Genomic DNA, 21,191 nt, shown 5'->3' with positions numbered 1-21,191 from the left:
TACACAAATGTGAATCCTCTCAATCAGCTTGGTGCTTAGGAAGCTGCAGACACAGGCTCTTCTTTAATTTACTGTATCTCTCTATATATTAATAAAATAATGACTGTGTTCTTGCCAATTTCATTATATTCAATAAACACAATTCAGAATGCATCTTTATTGGAATTAATAAATTTGTTTCGTACATTAGTGGTCCACCCTCCACCCTATGCACAGTTTAGAAGTATTTTGATTGAATTAAAATAACATATATGATGTGGCAGGTATAGTAAATAAACCAAGCCTATAAAATGTAGCTTAAAAATATATATAAAGGAAATATTTATTGGTGTATGTAAACTTCAAAAAGAAAGTATTTAAAATGAAAAGTGATGCTACAATGTGATTAATTATTTGTATTTCTTTACAACCTAACATTTAAGTGGAATAATAAAGCTGGGCAGTGCTTCTCAAGTTGCAGTGAGGAAAGAAGTCACTCACAAACCCTGTTAAAGGAAAACCTATAGGTTTTGATTCATTCGGTTAGGACCATGTGAAAGTTACACATTTCTAGTAAATTCTCAGGTGTTGAGGACAATGAAAACTGCACCTTGCAAATAATCCAAAGATTGATTTTTCTTTATGAACTAGTGGACTTCCTCTGGTGGTACAGTGAATGACAGGCCACACACCAGTGCAAGGGACATAGGTTTGATGCCTGGTCTGAGAAGATTCTACGTGCCGCAGGGCAACTAAGCTATGTGCCACAACTACTGAGCCCATCCTCTAGAGGCTGTGAGCTGCAGCTACTGAAGCTCACACCCCTAGAGCCCGTGCTCTGCAACGAGAGAAGCCACGGCAATGAGAAGCCCACGCACGGCAACGAAGACCCATTCATAATTTTTAAAATTACGAATTAGTTGTGCTTTATTTCCTATTTTTCTTTTATTTGCGAAAGCCAAAACATTTGTTTCCTACCATCACTATTAATATCCTGTATAGAAATTACTATTCCTATTACTGATTTTTCAGATAAGGAAAAAGAGGCACAGATTTGCAGAAACTGCCCTGAAAGAAACTAGCAGGGCCAGGATTTGAATCTCGGTCAGTTCATTCTCTTAACTACCACCTTCTCTCTAACAGATCTTTTAGAATGGGGGTCCATTTAATGGTATGTGTAACAAGAGTCCTAGCAAGTCAGATTATACAGTGAGTGAGGGAAATAACACAAATTATTAAGGACAGTTTTCTGATATCAAGAGTTTGTTGGAAGATTAGTTACTTGACTATTTAGTTACTTGAGCTACTTGAATGCTTAGGGTGAATTTCAGTTCAGTTCAGTTGCTCATTTGTGTCCAACTCTTTGTGACCCCATGAACCATGGCATGCCTGGCCTCCCTGTCCATCACCAACGCCCGGAGTTCACCCAAACCCATGTCCATTGAGTCGGTGATGCCATCCAACCATCTCATCCTCTGTCGTCCCCTTCTCCTCCTGCCCCCAATCTTTCCAGCATTGGGGTCTTTTCAGATGAGTCAGCTCTTCCCATCAGGTGGCCAAAGTATTGGAGTTTTGGCTTTAGCATCAACCTCCCAATGAACACCCAGGACTGATCTCCTTTAGGATGGACTGGTTGGATCTCCCTGCAGTCCAAGGGACTCTCAAGAGTCTTCACCAACACCACAGTTCAAAAGCATCAGTTCTTCGGTGCTCAGCCTTCTTCACAGTCCAACTCTCACATCCATACATGACCACTGGAAAAACCATAGCCTTGACTACACAGACCTTAGTTGGCAAAGTAATGTCTCTGCTTTTTAATATGTTGTCTAGGTTGGTTCTTGGAGAAGGCAATGGCAACCCACTCCAGTACTCTTGCCTGGAAAATCCCATGGATAGAGGAGCCTGGTAGGCTGTAGTCCATGGGGTCGCAAAGAGTCAGACATGCCTTAGCGACTTCACATTCACTTTTCATTTTCATGCATTGGAGAAGGAAATGGCAACCCACTCCAGTATTCTTGCCTGGAGAATCCCAGGGATGGCAGAGCCTGGTGGGCTGCCATCTGTGGGGTCGCACAGAGTCGGACATGACTGAAGCTACTTAGCAGCAGCAGCAGCAGCTAGATTGGTTCTATGTTGCTTAATAGATGATTTTCTGAATTATATAGTTCTTTTTGAAAATTCCAAGACATGCTATAAAAATCGTGAAAGGGTGAAACAAATTGTATGTGTATTATGTCTATGTGTATGTATATGAACTCACATATATATTTACTTTCCAAAATGGATAATTTAGAATTAAGATATAAAATGCTTTTAGTAATAGTTGTGTGAAATACATGTGAATTTCAATCATACAAATAGTTATTTCTGCCCTTTGCCTTTGCTATTTCCTTTTCCATTTTCCATTTATAATCACACAGAAACAGTCTTCCTTTAGGCAGAACTATCTATATATCACTGCTCTTTAACTTTTAGTGTGGATTTTCTTTATGCTTTATTTTTGATTTCCACTATAACTGTGCAAACTTTTCTGTTATTTACATATTTTCACATGACTTGCTATATTAAAATAGGAAATCAGCAATTCTGTTTCCCCAGATCTTTTTCACTTGGCATGTCTTTAAGCAATTCCAGCAAGAGAAATGTAGTATTACATAAGCTGCAGTATTTTTGAATGCTGAGTGTTTCTATCAACTTTGTAAAACATGAATAATTAAAAACTGTGTATACTCACACTGATGTTGTATGTATGTCCACCTTTGAGCCCTTCTAACATTGCAATGACAGTTGTGTCCGTTTTCTGGATGATACTGAGGTTGTGAATCTGGACAGCAGTAGGATCGTCTTCTCTGTAAACCAAAGCTTGATATACTTGGATATTTCCATTTGGTTGAGAAGGAGGAAGAAATGTTAACTGAAATTTTGTAACTTCATCTGGTATCTTCTGAAATGTCATGTTGTTAGGTGGATCCTTAGGGACTAAAAGTATTTAGCAGTTAAAATTATTTAAAAATTTGTGTTCATTTTGACCTCCATATAAAACTGATTTGCTTCAAATTTCTCTTTACAAAGAGTATTACACAAATCATTTAATTATGAAAAGCAAAATGGCGGGTTCATTATAGAATCATTGACATTTATAGATCACAGAAACCGTAACAGTGATCCAGTTTATTTGCTTATATATTTAGCCTTTTATATGTATGTGTCTTACACAGAATGAACTTCTATGACACTCTGAACTTAAAAATAATGTAGACTCACAGGAAGTTGCAAAAATCGTACATTCAGTTCCTTGTAACCTCCCCTAGCTTTCCCCAGTGGTGACATCTTATATAACTGTAGTTAAATATCAAACCTGGGAACAGAACTGACACAATCATATTAACTTGACTATAGGTCTTATTCAATTTTCACCATCTTTCATGCTTTCCTGTATTTTTGTATGGTTCTATGCAATGTAATTCCATGTATAGACTCCTGTAACCATCACCAGAAACAAGATACAAAACTCTTCCATCACCATAAAGAAAAGACCTCTTGCTCTCCCCTTATATTTGCACTTCATGACTCCTTGACACTGGTCAGTCTCCATCTCCATAGTTTTATTAGTTGCAAAAGACAACAGCACAATGACCTTGAGATCCAGAGCTGCTGTGTATATCAACAGTTTATTCTGTCTTTACTGCTGAGTAGTGTTCCATTGTACTAGAATTTGTTTAATCATAAAAACATTTGGGTTGTTTCCAGTTATTTTGTCGTTATTCCTAATAAGCCTGTTAACATTCATATAAAGATATTTGTATGAACATTAAGTTTTCAATTGTCTGTGATAATTGCCTAAGATTGTAATTTGTGGATCTATGGTGAGTGCATGTTCAGTCTTAGAGATTACCAAAATATTTTTCCATTGTATCAATAGTTACACCCTTTTACATTCCCATTAGCAATGTATGAGAGATCCAGTCTTTTTGGAGTTTTTCCAGCATTTGGTATTATTACTATTTTAAAAATTATTTTTTCTGTTCTAGTAGATGCATAGTGATGTATCATTGTGGTTTTAATTTACCTTTTCTTAACAGATAATAGTGCTGAGAAAACATATCTTGAGTTTATTTGCCAATCATATTTCCTCTCTTGTGAAATATCAGTTCCTGTTCTTTGTCAGTTTTATTTTTTTGGCCATGTGACATGTGGGGCCTTAGTTCCCTGACCAGGGATTGAACCCATGCACCCTGTGCTGGCAGCTTGGAGTCCTAATTGCTGATCTGCCAGGGAAGTCCCCTCTGCAATTTTCTAATTGGATTCTTTGTAAGTGTTGAATTTTAATATTTCTTTATATATTCTAGATATTCCTGTTCATTTTTGATAAATAAAAGTTGCCCTAATGTATAACTAGCCAAATATCAATAAATTATTATGAAAGATAACACAGGATAAAATTATTTCATAAATGTGAGAACTAGTTCTTGTCAAACTATATTATCAGTATTTTTTAAAATAAATTTAATGGTTGCATGAACATATTTAATCACATTGAAATGTATATATTCTTCCATTCTAGGTAACAAATTTCCATGAAGAAGGCTGTTCATATTTACGTATGAATAGCTCAGATATTCATATACACTTGTAGAGATATCTAGAGATAGTTCCCTACGGCAAGCAAAACATAAGTAAATACATAACAGAAAAAGAAAGAGAAGCAGATAAATATGTTATTGTGCAAACATCACAATGTGAAGAAATGTATAGCTGATATAAAAGTTAAATTGGTTCAACACACATTTTCACAATTGCTATTATACATTTTTATGATATATAAGAATATATATATATTTCTTTTTATGAGAGATGATTCCCTAAAATTAGGATCAGCTTTAAAGTTGAATATGTGAAAAAATTACCTGAGTGTTAGAAAGAACTTCCTACCCTCCAGATATCTTTGTTTTCATATCTAAAATCTACTCATAGAGGTTTAGTAAAGTTTTATTAAACTACAATATCCTTGGGAATGGTGTCACATTAAGATTGTTGATCAAAGTTTTATGGTATGAACATGAACAAGTTTAGCAGCAACTTTTCTCACCGATGGGCAGGATAAGGGAGAAGTGCAAAAAGTTAAACGGATACCTGAACGATACCTGGCCACTAAATGGAAGCAAGTAGGATCTTATGGTGCTGAGGATAAGATGCACCTTTCAATTTAGAACCGTAAGTTTATAGATAATAGAGTGTACAGTGTAATGAAAAGGCTAATTTTTTTTTCCCTCCTATACGTACCTTACAGATAGCAACAAATAAACGATAGCAACACATCCTTCATGTGCTCTTTCCAGAGATACAGCTGCTGGCAAAGAACATCAGGAGTCTGAAGGAGGATGGGGCAAGCGAGTTCTGGGAAGTTGACTTTCCATGGTCATTTCTCCCAGGTTACAATCTTACTATCCACTCAGACCCTGTTCATGCCAACTTGAGGCAATCTGTACGGATTCTGACATTTGTCCTTAGATTATATAATAAAACATGCCGCTTGACTAAATGAAGAGAACAGATATGGTAAACATAGCTGGGGGGTTAATTGGCTCCTCTGTCCATAGGATCCTCCAGGCAAGAATACTGGAGTAGGTTGCCATGCCCTCCTCCAGGGGATCTTCCCGACCCAGGGATTAAACCGAACCCATGTCTGTATGTCTCCTGCATTGGCAAGCATATTCGTGGCTCCTGGAAAGCCCAGATAATTTAATAATAGAGAGGTGGTGGTTTAGTCGCTAAGTTGTGTCTGACTCTTGTGACCCCATGGACAGTAGCCTGCCAGCCTCCTCTGTCCTTGGGATTCTCCAGGCAAGAATACTGGAATGGGTTGCCATTTCCTTCTCCAGGGGATCTTCCCAACCCACGAATTGAACCTGGGTCTCCTGTATTGCAGGCAGATTCTTTACCGACTGAGCCCTCGATAATAGGGTATCATTATTTTAATGTACATTTAAACCATGGGATATAAATAATTAAAATGGAATTTAAGGTGAAGCTTTATTGACTAAAAATAGTTGGAAAAATCATCTCTTAGGCAAGGTTGTCCAACTTTTAAAATACTTAGTGTTGAAATAAACACAAAAAATACATTTAGATACCTTAATATGAACTAATTTATTTTTGTATTTACAAGTATTGACTATGCTACATAATTCTATTTTGCCTCAAAAATACAAATAGAAAGCTTCACTTCTGTCAGTCCCAGTGAGTCATTGAATTTTATGCTTATATGCTTAAAATTTTCTTGTAACATATATGCTTTGTAGGGTAGAGTGTGAGATAAGAAAGACACTTAGTCAATTTTTAGCAATGATGAAAAATAGACCTTACCTGATTCTAAAGTGGTAACAATTATTTCAGCACTTGACTTTCCGTCCACATATGCAGCAGTGATATTTCCAGTGAATGCAGTGATCACCACAGAATACCTTGTGAAGATTTCCAAATCTTTAACTTCTATGGTTTTATTTTCTTCATTTGACTTGATTAAGGAAATATTAAATTCATCACTATCTACCTATAGGGGGAAAAAAAATAGCTACCAGAGAAAGCAGCACTTGAGTTACAAATCACTAAAACATATTAATAGAAAGCTACAAGTGGGACATCTTTCTAGGCAAGATTTAAAATTTCTTTTATTTACAGTCAGATGGTCCTGGGAAATCCAAAGTGCTACTTCAAGAGTCTACTAACTAGTAGTTATTTCCACAGTTGAAAGTAAAAGAAAAAAATCAACCACAATAATCAGAAGAAGCAAAAACCATCTCTGTAGTCAATGAAACTTCTACTCCAGTGTTTTACAGAAGAATGAATACAGGTTGGTACGTAGTCATCAAGGGTTCAGATCCCAACCTGGTCACTTAGTGACTTCCACAGCATTCGATAAGTCATTTATGCTCTCACTTTCAACGTATGTAGGATCAGGACGATAATATCTAAATAATTATAGTATTTTGACGATTTAGAAAAAAACAGATCTGAGGTAGTTAGCAAAGAAACTTATGTTGTTTTTTTTTTTATCATGATTCACAAAGTGAAACACATTTGGCAACATAATGTCAATATACATTCAGGATGTATGTGTGTGAATCTGTATTCTTTATAACTGCAAACCGCTTTTAAGAAATACAACTTCTAAAATGCACTTTGATATTTTCTGCTCTTTTAAATTTTATTCCGATTGATTTTTTAAAATGCTGGTCATACTGAAGTTTGGAAAACTGATCTAGCACCATGCATGGTACTGACTAAGGAATCAATTAATGTAGATGCAATTCTTAAACGTGTACAAATGAGTATGCTTAGGTATAATAAATACAGTTGTACTATTTATTGAAGCAGTCTGTTTTTGATGGAGAATCTGGCTTACTCACTGTAGGGACTAAACATAGCTAACATTTCTAGCACTAAATAGGACTTTTCCTGAGATGAACAGAAAATTCAAAATCCTTTTATGCCTGCTTCTATCGGGTACTTGACTTGAAACACTTAAAACTAAGCTGGATACACTGTCCTCACTAACAAGTTCATTTTCAACTTGAACGTTTCTTATAACTTTGAAAGATGTATTTTTGTTCAGTATGTTTTTCAAATGCTCTTCTCTAAGTTTCTTAACTGAAAAAGATGTTGCTATGAGAAGCACAGAAAAAGCAGATACAATAACAGTATTGAAAAAAAAATCAAACAGATCAAACCATCTTGAGAGAGAGCAGTGGGGGAAGATACTCTAACCTAAGGTGGCAGAAAAACAGATCAGCGTAGGAATCCAACTGATCAGCTTCATGTATCCTCTGGTAGAAAGTGTGTGTTTAATTGGTTGTCAACATTTAAATATCACATACAAATCAGGCTTTTTAAAGTTCCCCTAAGACTAGACTTAAATGTATGCTGGCTAACAATTATCTAAAGATGAATGATGGGTAACTTTATAACAGGGTAGGGGTCCTCAACTTATCACTGCCCACCACTTAGCTTCATGCTGACTGCTCTTCATGTTCCTTAGCTGACTACTAGAGCTATTTCAACTCTGCTTTCATAGAGTTGAGCTGAATTTCTCAAGATTCCATAGCTGCTTGGTAACTGCGATAGGATTTGATCCCAGGTCTTTGAAGAGTTCAGACCTCTCTACACTGCTACAAGGTCATGAGACCTGATCTTATAAAGTAAAATTAAATTATTCTAATGCCTTGATTAAAAAATGGGTAACAGATTGCAGTTAGTAAAGTAGGAAATAAAATGCATGTGATGTACCATATCTTATAAAATATATAGTAAAATTCCAAAAGAATGCTGTGCCCTCAAAAAACAGCACGTACAAAAATTCATTTTCTGTCTTTACTAAGCCTACTAAATTTACCTTTCTCTGTACAGGCTCCTCTATATATTATGTGCCCTATAACAGAAACTTTAATTACTTTGTAACATTATATTCCAAAAGGACTGGATACCTCATACTCTATAATTATCTATATTCTGGTGTTCTAGACTGTGAGTTACTTGGAAGCAGGACTTTACATTTTCCATCTTTGTCTTGGTGCAAAGAAGCTACTAAGCATTTGGTAAGTTAAAAATACAAGGAACATAAAACTCTTAGAGGAAAACACAGGCAGAATAATACTCTATGACATAAATCACAGCAACACCCTCTATGAGGCACCTCCTAGAGTGATGGAAATAAAAACAAAAATAAACAAGTGGGACCTAATTACACTTACAAGCTTTTGCACAACAAAGGAAACTATAAAAAGGATAAAAAGACAACCTCGGAATGGGAGAAAATAATAGCAAATGAAACAACTGACAAAGGATTAATTTCCAAAATATACAAACAGCTCATACAAGTCAATACCAGAAAAACAAACAACTCAATCAAAAAGTGGGAAAAAGGCCTAAACAGACATTTCTCCAAAGACGACATACAGATGGCTAACAAACACATGAAAAGATGCTCAACGTGGCTCATTATTAGAGAAATGCAAATCTAAACTACAATGAGATATCACCTCACACCGGTCAGAATGGCCATCATCAAAAAGTCTACAAACAATAAATGCTGGAGCGAGTGTGGAGAAAAAGGAACCCTCTTGCACTGTTGGTGGGAATGTAAATTGATACAGCCAGTATGGAAGATGGTATGGAGATTCCTTAAAAAACTAGGAATAAAACCACCATGTGACCCAGCAATCCCACGCCTAGGCATATACCCTGAAGAAACCAAAATTGAAAAAGATACGTGTACTCCAGTGTTCACTGCAGCACTATTTACAATAGCTAGAACATGGAAGCAGCCTAGATGTCCACTGACAGATGAATGGATAAAGGAGCTGTGGTACATATACACAATGGAATATTACTCAGCCATAAATGGAATGCATTTGAGTCAGTTCTAATGAGGTGGATGAACCTAGAGCCTATTATACAGAGTGAAGTAAGTCAGAAAGAGAAAAACAAATACCGTCTACTAATGCATATATATGGAGTCTAGAAAGATGGTATTGATGAAATTATTTGCAGGGCAGCAATGGAGACACATTCTGTCAGAACTCTCCACCATGACCCATCTGTCTTGGGTGGCCCCACACTGCATGGCTTAGTTTCATTGAGGTCTGACAGAATGTGGTCCACTGGAGAAGGGAATGGCAAACCACTTCAGTATTCTTGCCTTGAGAACCCCATGAACAGTATGAAAAGGCAAAATGGTAGGATACTGAAAGGGGAACTCCCCAGGTCAGTAGGTGTCCAATATGCTACTGGAGGTCAGTGGAGAAATAACTCCAGAAAGAATGAAGGGATGGATCCAAAGCAAAGACAACACCCAGTTGTGGATGTGACTGGTGACAGAAGCAAGGTCCAATGCTGTAAAGAGCTATATTGCATAGGAACCTGGAATGTTAGGTCCATGAATCAAGGCAAATTGGAAGTGCTCAAACAGGAGATGGCAAGAGTGAACATCAACATTCTAGGAATCAGCAAACTAAGATGGACTGGAATGGGTGAATTTAACTCAGATAACCATTATATCTACTACTGTGGGCAAGAATCCCTTAGAAGAAATGGAGTAGCCATCATGGTCAACAAAGGAGTCCAAAATGCAGTACTTGGATGCAATCTCAAAACCGACAGAATGATCCAAGGCAAACCATTCAATATCACGGTAATCCAAGTCTATGCCCCGACCAGTAATGCTGAAGAAGCTGAAGACTTCTATGAAGACCTACAAGACATTCTAGAACTAACACCCCAAAACAATGTTCTTTTCATTATAGGGGACTAGAATGCAAAAGTAGGAAGTCAATAAACACCTGGAGTAACAGGCAAATTTGGCCTTGAAGTACAAAATGAAGCAGGGCAAAGGCTAATAGAGTTCTGCCAAGAGAATGCACTGATCATAGCAAACACCCTCTTCCAACAACACAAGAGAAGACTCTACAAATGGACATCACCAGATGGTTGACACCGAAATCAGACTGATTATATTCTTTGCAGCCAAAGATGGAGAAGCTCTATAGAGTCAGCAAAAACAAGACTGGGAGCTGACTGTGGCTCAGATCATGAGCTCCTTATTGCCAAATTCAGACTGAAATTGAAGAAAGTGGAGAAAACCACTAGACCATTCAGGTATGACCCAGATCAAATCCCTTATGACTATACAGTGGAAGTGAGAAATAGATTTAGGGACTAGATCTGATAAGTGCCTGATGAATTATGGATGGAGGTTCGTGACATTGTACAGGAGACAGGGATCAAGAACATCCCCATGGAAATGAAATGCAAAAAAGCAAAATGGCTGTCTGGGGAGGCCTTACAAATAGCTGTGAAAAGAAGGGAAGCAAAAAGCAGAGGAGAAAAAGAAAGATATAAGCATCTGAACCCAGAGTTCCAAAGAATAGCAAGGAGAGATAAGAAAGCCTTCCTAAGTGATCAATGCAAAGAAATAGAGGAAAACAACAGAATGGGAAAGACTAGAGATCTCTTCAGGAAAATGAGAGATATCAAGGGAACATTTCATGCAAAGATGGGCTCAATAAAGGACAGAAATGGTATGGACCTAACAGAAGCAAAAGATATTAAGAAGAGGTGGCAAGAATACACAGAAGACCTGTACAAAAAAGATCTTCACAACCTAGATAATAATGATGGTGTGATCACTCACCTAGAGCCAGACATCCTGAAATGACGTCAAGTGGGCCTTAGGAAGCATCCCTAAGAACAAAGCTAGTGGAGGTGATGGAATTCCAGTTGAGCTATTTCAAATCCTAAAAGATGATGCTGTGAAAGTACTGCAATCAATATGCCAGCAAATTTGGAAAACTCAGCAGTGGTCAAGGACTGGAAAAGTTCAGTTTTCATTCCATCCCAAAGAAGGGCAGTGCCAAAGAATGCTCAGACAAACTGCACAATTGCACTCATCTCACACGCTAGTAAAGTAATGCTCAAAATTCTCCAAGCCAGGCTTCAGCAATATGTAACTGTGAAACTCCAGATGTTCAAGCTGGTTTTAGAAAAGGCAGAGGAACCAGAGATCAAATTGCCAACATCCGCTGGATCTTTGAAAAAGCAAGAGAGTTCCAGAAAAACATCTATTTCTGCTTGATTGACTATGCCAAAGCCTTTGACTGTGTGGATCACAATACACTGTGGAAAATTCTTCAAGAGATGGGAATACCAGACCACCTGACCTGCCTCTTAAGAAATCTGTATGCAGGTCAGGAAGCAAGAGTTAGAACTGGTCATGGAACAACAGACTGGTTCCAAATAGAAAAAGGAGTACGTCAAGGCTGTATGTTGTCACCCTGCTTATTTAACTTCTATGCAGAGTACATCATGTGAAACGCTGGGTTGGAGGAAGCACAAGCTGGAATCAAGATTGCAGAGAGAAATATCAATAACTTCAAATATGCAGATGATACCACCATTATGCCAGAAAGTGAAGAACTAAAGAGCCTCTTGATGAAAGTGAAAGAGGAGAGTGAAAAAGTTGGCTTAAAGCTCAACTTTCAGAAAACGAAGATCATGGCATCTAGTCACATCACTTCATGGGAAATAGATGGGGAAACAGTGGCTGACTTTATTTTTCTGGGCTCCAAAATCACTGCAGATGGTGACTGCAGCCATGAAATTAAAAGATGCTTACTCCTTGGAAGGAAAGTTATGACCAACTTAGACAGTGTATTAAAAAGCAGAGACATTACTTTGCCAACAAAGGTCTGTCTAGTCTAGGCTATGGTTTTTCCGGTGGCCATGTGTGGATGTGAGAGTTGGAATATAAAGAAAGCTGAGCACCAAAGAATTGATGCTTTTGAACTGTGGTGTTGGAGAAGACTCTTGAGAGTCCCTTGGACTGCAAGGAGATACAACCAATCCATCCTAAAGATCAGTCCTGGGTTTTTATTGGAAGAACTGATGTTGAAGCTGAAACTCCAATACTTTGGCAACCTGATGTGAAGAGCTGACTCATTGGAAAAGACTCTGATGCTGGGAAAGATTGAAGGCAGGAGAAGAAGTGGATGACAGAGGATGAGATGGTTGGATGGCATCACTGACTCAATGGACATGGGTTTGGGTGAACTCTGGGAGTTGGTGATGGACAGAGAGGTCTGGTGTGCTGCGATTCATGGGGTCGCAAAGAGTCGGACATGACTGAGCGACTGAACTGAACTGAATGGAGACACAGACATTGAGAACAGACTTTTGGACTTTGGGGAGGAAGATGGGGGAGGAAGGAGAGGGTGGGATATATGGAGAGAGTAACATGGAAGATTACATTACCATATGTAAAATGAACGGTCAACGGGAATTTGCTATATGACTCAGGGAACTGAAAAGGGGCTCTGTAAAAACCGAAACCTAGGGGGGTGGGATGGGAAGGGAGATGGGAGGGAGGTTCATGAGGGAGGGGATATATGTATACCCATGGCTGATTCATGTAGCTGTTTGGCAGAAAACAACACAGTTCTGTAAAGCAATTATCTCTGAATTAAATAATAAATTTAAAAGGAATAACAAAAGGCCAGAAAATGCAGTTCCGAGTAGAATCATCCAGGGTGATATCTGAGCCCATATATCTTTATTGTGCTGTGCTTAGTGACTCAGTTGTGTCCGACTCTTTGCGACCCCATGGACTGTAGTCTGCCAGGCTCCTCTGTCCATGGGGATTTTCCAGGCAAGAATACTGGAGTGGCCTTCAGAATGGGAGAAAATAATAGCAAATGAAGCAACTGACAAACAACTAATCTCAAAAATATACAAGCAACTCCTGCAGCTCAATTCCAGAAAAATAAACGACCCAATCAAAAAATGGGCCAAAGAACTAAACAGACATTTCTCCAAAGAAGACATACAGATGGCTAACAAACACATGAAAAGATGCTCAACATCACTCATTATCAGAGAAATGCAAATCAAGACGACAATGAGGTACCATTTCACACCAGTCAGGATGGCTGCGATCCAAAAGTCTACAAGCAATAAATTCTGGAGAGGGTGTGGAGAAAAGGGAACCCTCTTACACTGTTGGTGGGCATGCAAACTAGTACAGCCACTATGGAGAACAGTGTGGAGAGTCCTTAAAAAACTGGAAATAGAACTGCCTTATGACCCAGCAATCCCACTGCTGGGCATACACACTGAGGAAACCAGAATAGAAAGAGACATGTGTACCCCATTGTTCATTGCAGCACTGTTTATAATAGCCAGGACATGGAAACAACCTAGATGTCCATCAGCAGATGAATGGATAAGAAAGCTGTGGTACATACACACAATGGAGTAATACTCAGCCATGAAAAAGAATACATTTGAATCAGTTCTAATGAGGTGGATGAAACTGGAGCCTATTATACAAAGTGAAGTAAGCCAGAAAGAAAAACACCAATACAGTATACTAACGCATATATATGGAATTTAGAAAGATGGTAACGATAACCCCGTATGCGAGACAGCAAAAGAGACACAGATGTATAGAACAGTCTTTTGGACTTGTGGGAGAGGGTGAGGGTGGGATGATTTGGGAGAATGGCATTGAAACATGTATAATATCATATCTGAAATGAATCACCAGTCCAGGTTCGATGCAGGATACTGGATGCTTGGAGCTGGTGCACTGGGATAACCCAGAGGGATGGTACGGGGAGGGAGGAGGGAGGGGGGCTCTGGATGGGGAACACATGTATACCTGTGGCGGATTCATGTTGATGTATGGCAAGACCAATACAATATTGTAAAGTAACCTCCAATTAAAATAAATAAATTTATATTTAAAAAAATAAAATAAAATATATTTCAAAAGAAAAAAAAAGAATACTAGAGTGGGTTGCCATGCCCTTCTCCAGGGGATCTTCCCGACCCAGGGATCGAACCCAGGACTCCTGCATTACAGGTGGATTCTTTACCATCTGAGCCACCCAGGAAGCCCATGTGTCTTTATTAAAGAGTGTCAATGTTCGCTTCATGTCTTTAAAGGGAAGAGCTATATGCCCCTTGTGACTGGTATTTGGCAGAGGCCAGGGTGCAGCATAAACCTTAAATTCAAGGGCATGTGTTCTTTGGCCTGGGAGCCAATGACTTCTGGGCTTCTCAGGTGGCACCAGCGGTAAAGCACCTGCCTACTGGTCTAGGAGCCATAAAAGATGTGGGTTTGACCCAGCACAACGCTGGCATTCGAATGCATTTAAAGTTGTTCTGGGAGTTTGAGACTGACAAGTACACATTACTGTATTTAAACTAGATAACCAACAAGGACCTACGATAGAGCACAGGGAACCCCTTCAATATTCTGTAATAACCTAAATGGGAAAATGATTTGAAAAAGAACAGGTACACGTATATGGATAACTGAGTCACTTTGCTGCACCCCCGAAGCGAACACAACATTGTTAATCCACTATGCTCCAATAGAAAACAAAATTTTAAAAAATAAACTAGAATTGTGTTGAAAGAATGAAGGGAAGGCCACTTTAGTTCCAAGAATCCTAGGGAAACTGTCCAGGGTTAGGATCTGTTTGAATTTTTGCTGTCTTTGATCCAAAGGTGTTTTGGTGTGCACATATTTCAATTTGGTAAATTTTACTTGCTTTTTGATGTTTTTTCCTATTTCCATCACACCACTGTGCTGGTTTTAGCCAGGTCTTCCTGGTGGATTCCCTGACTTCCCTGGTGGCTCAGATGGTAAAGCGTCTGCCTACAGTGCAGGAGAGCTGGGTTCATCCCTGGGTTGGGAAGATCTCCTGGAGAAGGGAATGGCAACCCGCTCCAGTATTCTTGCCTGGAAAATCCCATGGACGGAGGAGCCTGGTAGGCTGCAGTCCATGGGGTCACAAAGACTCGGACACCACTGAGTGACTTCACTTTCCTTTCCTGTTGTGCTGATTTTAGCCAGGTCTTAACTGTTTGAGAAGTTGTTTGCTTTTTTTTTAATCATCTCTGTGCCTCAGTTCTCCTATATGCAAAAGTAAGATTATAATATTTACATCAAAAGGTTATTAGATAAGATACAATAATACAATGCATATGAAGAGGCTAATATGTAGCTGAAACAAACTAAGTAATTACAATAGTTATCTTTCTATGTTTCTCTGTTTCCCTTACTCAGTTTTAATCTCAGTAGGAATACTGAGAGAATTAGGTGATAAATCACCATTTTTTAATGTTTTACTTTTCCCTCTATTCAACACAACCAAACTCCACGAGAGCTATTTTCCCTAATAAAGTATCTTCTAGTTAATAGAGCACAGTGTTAACATTTTGCAGCTTGCTTTTAATGATATTCCCAGAGCATTTGTCATTCATATTGATTGTTTTTGGCTAATTATGAACTAAAAGTCTTCACAAATATGCTCTAGAAAAGGAGGATCATAAACTTAAGACTGACTGGGAGAAAAAAATGTACCAATAATCCTTTAAGTTTTGCTTTAATCATGACAGGTCTTTTGAGATAGAATTATTTCCACTTAAGAAATAATATAAAATAGAAAAGCATGAAAGTTAAAGAAGAGATGAATAAATACAGGAAGGGGGGAGGAGAATTCACCATGGATTACCGAATTTAATGCCTCAGACGCCACCAGAAGGGACTGCTCATCAGCTCCAGTAAAACCCAAGCAGGATGCCAGGAGAAATTTCCAGTTCTAACCCTAGCTTAGCAACTCTGCATTAGTCACACTGTGGAGCACCCTGCTGTAGGCAAGAGGCCTGACTGCCATGCTTGCATTTCCTACGGTCTGGATGGCTACTCCAATTCAGTGTTTTCAGGTGCCTTTCACTCAAATGTTTGTATTCCCCAGGACACTTTCTTCCGGTTAGTCCTTACAGAAGAGTTTCTTACCCTAAATGTTTCATCATTAATCTCATCTATTCATATTATTTCATCCGTCATCTAAATACCAGCGCTTCCCAAATCTGGAAATATAAGCTTCCTCTCCTGAGCTACAGATCCATGAATGATCCTGCCAATGAGCTGTCTTCACCTGGGGACGCCCAGGCATCTTAGCACATCTAGTTCTGAATCCATGCCTTTCCTCTACAAATCCATTCCTCCTCACAAGTTTCCAAATCATATATCTTAAAAAGTCACCCTTGATTTTTATTTTCACTCCCCATCCACGGGTTTTTTTTTTCCTCCAGATCCTGCAGATTTAAATTATTTTTTTTATTCTGTTACCCTCACTCATTTCCTTTTCTTTTCTTGCCCAGTTTTACTCTTATGGTTTCCTGACTCCTTTAATTTTATACCCCCAGGACTGGTCTAAAACTATGCTTTACAGTGTGATCATACTGATTCTGTAAAATAGAAATCTGTATCCCAGTACTGCTTTATTTCCACAATTGGCACCCCACTGAACTTATCACGACCCACACTCCACAGTAGATTGCAAGTCGGCCCCCGAGTCGAGCCTCATCTCTCAGGCCTTTTGTTTTCAAATGTTCCACTAAGGACGCCTAAACTACTTGCTTTTTCTTGAATGAAGCTAACTTTTTACACTTATATTTCCACTACCTTTCCATGTTCTGCGTCAAGCATTTTCAAAGTTAAGCCTGATAGTGTCTTATTTTAGAGCTATGTCTCCTAATGCCTTGGCCGTTCTTTTGTATTTTAAGTTCTTTTTCACTGTATTTTAAACTGATATATTACTGTCAACTTAAACTCAACTCAACCTCATTTATCTGTATCATCTATACCCTGAAGATAAATAACAATAACTATGATGACAATATTTTGTTTGCACTTCTTGAATATTTACTAGGTATCAGGCAATATTTCAAGTTCTTTATGTATGTTGACTAACTTAGTCTTCACAGAAATGCTGTACCCTAGGTAGTATTATCTATCTTTATTTTACAGATGTGGACACAAACATAAACAGTAAAGGAAGCTGCTTAAGTCTAACAGAGCTGAGAGTAAAATTCAGTCTGGTTGCAAAACCTGTATTCCTAATCATGCTCTAAACTACCTTCCACAGAAGACAAGACAGGCCTTACTGATTTGACGTCTATCAAATAGAAGGTTGGTCCAGTAATGACAGCAGGTTCACTCCAGCTGATGTTGAGGCTAAAAGGTGATGTTGCTACTACATGCACATTTTCAGGAGGACCATCTGGAGCTATGAAAATAGAAAAAATTCAGTTACCTTTCTACATTTAAACTAGTATTTGCCACAGTATGATGACAGAAAAGACCATAAGAAGGATGATGGTAATGAATTATAGTTCACAGCATACTAAAAGGCATTGCCAAATCAAAAGATGTAATTCCTTTAAAAATAATTACTATACATGAAGAACTTCCACATGAGAAATTACTCATCGTATATACATGATTTTTAATCTCAAAACAACATTTTGAAAAGAAAGCATTCAGTTCAGTTCAGTCGCTCAGTTGTGTCCGACTCTTTGCGACCCCATGAATCACAGCATGCCAGGCCTCCCTGTCCATCACCAACTCCCAGAGTTTACTCAGACTCACGTCCATCAAGTCAGTGACGCCATCCAGCCATCTCATCCTCTGTCGCCCCTTCTTCTCCTGCCCCCAATCCCTCCCAGCATCAAAGTCTTTTCCAATGAGTCAACTCTTCACATGAGGTGGCCAAAGTACCAGAGTTTCAGCTTTAGCATCATTCCTTCCAAAGACATCCCAGGACTGATCTCCTTTAGGATGGACTGGTTGGATCTCCTTGCAGTCCAAGGGACCCTCAAGAGTCTTCTCCAACACCACAGTTCAAAAGCATCAATTCTTCGGCGCTCAGCCTTCTTCAGAGTCCAACTCTCACATCCATACATGACCACAGGAAAAACCATAGCCTTGACTAGACGGACCTTAGTTGGCAAAGTAATGTCTCTGCTTTTGAACATGCTATCTAGGTTGCTCATAACTTTTCTTCCAAGGAGTAAGCATCTTTTAATTTCATGGCTGCAGTCACCATCTGCAGTGATTTTGGAGCCCCCAAAAATAAAGTCTGACACTGTTTCTACTGTTTCCCCATCTATTTCCCATGAAGTGATGGGGCCAGATGCCATGATCTTTGTTTTCTGAATGTTGAGCTTTAAGCCAACTTTTTCACTCTCCTCTTTCACTTTCATCAAGAGGCTTAGTTCCTCTTCAGTTTTTCTGGCATTACTAATTGCTAAAATAAATCTATTTGAATAGTTTTATTTTTAAATAGCCTAATAATGTTGTTTTAAGAAACTTGCAGGAATGTATTTGACTACAGAAAAATGCAACTTGAACAAGTGAATTATATTTAAAATGTATTTTCTTACAAATGTAAATTGGATTGGTTTGTCTTCACTGAGGGGATAACATAGGAAATAGGTTATACAACTGATCTTATCATTATGAATATAAATATTTCCTGAATTCATTTTGATTCCAAACAGATTCTTTAATTTGTCCTACTTTTAATATTATTGTCTTTTCATCAGGAGTGCAGAATAAGGAATAACATTTTAAGTAATTGATTGCTGAAAACAGTTGTTTAAATTTTAATTTGTGATGACTAGGAACTACAAGAGTTTTCAGTTTGTTAAGAAGGAATTAGTCAGAGTTAGTTTGACATAGACATTGACCTAGAAACACTGCTGTACACATCTCTATCCTAGTATGGCCCCTCGTCAATACTAGGGGCATTATATATTGGGAGATGAGTATTTCCCAGCACTTCTGATTTTTAAATCCACATAAACAAACATTACTGAACAATGTCATTCCTTAGATCCTGAGAAGAAAAGATGAAGAAGAAGATAAAATATTCCTTTCCTGAAATAAATTTGTAACAACAACAAGCTGTATAATCTTGGTCAAACAAAACTTCTGGACCTCAGTGTCCTCTTCATATGCAGATTTCACAGTGCTTTAGAAAAGAGTTACAAGTGATTGAGCACAAAATGTGTGAAAGTAGGCCATTAGAGTCTGGTCCTTTTTGTCAGTTAATACAAAATATTATTACAAAGGGCAAAGGAAAGATAAGAACTAATTAGAAATACAAATAATCTGCTATGAGAGGGCAGAGGACACCATGGTGAATACAGAAGGGCAGGGAGGCAAGGTAAAGTTGCAGAGATGGGGACTGAAGAAACTGAAACATGAGAAGGATCTCAATAATCAGAAGGGCAGGCTCAGGGGCACTTCTCTGCTAAAAGGGTCATAAGCAAAGCCACAAAGATATAAACAACGGGGTCCACAGACAGATAGAATTTTATTTCTGCAGCATGGCTTTCCATGGTAATCTTATGTTTATTATTTTATACACTGAAAAATATTACTCTAGGAAGGGGTCCACACACTTCACCAGACTGTCAAAGGAACCCACGGTGCAAAAAAATTTCAGAATCCTTATATTCAAAGAATAGAGATATCACAGAAAGACCAGTGTTCATGAAGGGGTCGGGTAGGGAGCAAGCCAACTAGTCATTTGGGAACTAAGTTAGGCAGAAGTTCACTCTTTAAACAATGGGATGTCACTGAAAGTTTTGAGAAGGAAAGTACTTTTCTAATGACTTAGGAGGAAATCTCAGGCAGCTATGAAAAAGATAAGCACTCTGAAGCAGTGAGTTCAGACACGTTATTTCCAAAATGTCAGGTAAAAGCTGATAAGAGCTGAAAGAAGAGTGCCAGTAGGTAGAGAAAGGAGGAGATGAACCCAGAGTCCTGAGAAAATTTAATAAAAAGAACTTAAGGGCTGACTAGCTGTGAGACAGAGGGTGTAGCAAAAAGCGAATTCACGTATTAATACTGGGGGAGTGCTGATAGAATTCACAACAGCACCTTCAAGAACAGATGCTAGTTTTGATAGGGATAAGACCTTGGCTGCTGCTGCTAAGTCGCTTCAGTCATGTCCAACCCTGTGCGACCCCACAGACAGCAGCCCACCAGGCTCCCCCGTCCCTGGGATTCTCCAGGAAAGAACACTGGAGTGGGTTGCCATTTCCTTCTCCAGTGCATGAAAGTGAAAAGTGAAAGTGAAGTCACTCAGTCGTGTCCGACTCTCGGCGACCCCATGGACTGCAGCCTACCAGCTTCTCTGTCCATGGGATTTTCCAGGCAAGAGTACTGGAGTGGGGTGCCATTGCCTTCTCCAAGACCTTGGCAGGAGATGCTAAATTTGGATCTGTACTCATTAAGCCTGAGATACTCACAAGGATTGGCAACTGGAAAACGGAGTCTAGAACAAGGGAGATGGGACCAAGATGAAAAGAGTTTGCTAACAAATTTCGGGTAATTCCTTACAAATTGAGATAGTATCAATATGGCAAGTATATCTGGCTCAGGTGACTCACAGGCTCTGAAGAAAGCCAGAAGGTTTATTTCAACACTAGGTAAGTATGTAGGATGCTCACAGTAATGACAGTCTTTGGACTATTAATGAGTTCTCGGTACTTAGAACATTTCCAAGAGAAATGGTCTTATGTGTTTTGGAATTTAGGTGCCCAGCTCAGCCTGGATTCTTCACCGTTGGGGCCACCAGGGAATCTCTCAACTCAGTCCACAAAGTACTTTTTAATAGTAGCATTGACATAGTTTAAAGAAGTACTCAGATGTTACTATAGAGGATGTATAAGAAATATGTGGGAAAATGCTTTGCAGATGAGAAACATATCCTTCTACTTGTACCTTTACTGAATTTTGTGCGATACTCTGAACACTGACTCAGAGACGCTGTCTATATGACACTCAGGGGAGAGAG

At 38.6% G+C, this 21,191-nt stretch overlaps 1 protein-coding gene across 1 annotated transcript in view; it reads right to left on the bottom strand.

Moving 5' to 3' along the window:
- The window catches only part of LOC102172692 (phosphatidylinositol phosphatase PTPRQ), a 244,157-nt gene that overhangs the window by 69,132 nt on the left and 153,834 nt on the right, over positions 1-21,191 (bottom strand). The window contains exons 28-30 of the mRNA XM_018047601.1: positions 17,491-17,612; positions 6,346-6,532; positions 2,714-2,958 (exon numbers count right to left, since the gene is read on the bottom strand). Of these exons, the coding sequence (XP_017903090.1) occupies positions 2,714-2,958; positions 6,346-6,532; positions 17,491-17,612 (554 nt within the window). The remainder of the gene's footprint in view (positions 1-2,713; positions 2,959-6,345; positions 6,533-17,490; positions 17,613-21,191) is intronic.

This window comes from Capra hircus, chromosome 5, assembly GCF_001704415.2.
Source record: "Capra hircus breed San Clemente chromosome 5, ASM170441v1, whole genome shotgun sequence".
Classification (NCBI taxonomy): domain Eukaryota; kingdom Metazoa; phylum Chordata; class Mammalia; order Artiodactyla; family Bovidae; genus Capra; species Capra hircus.
This window is presented reverse-complemented; position numbering and strand designations above follow the sequence as displayed.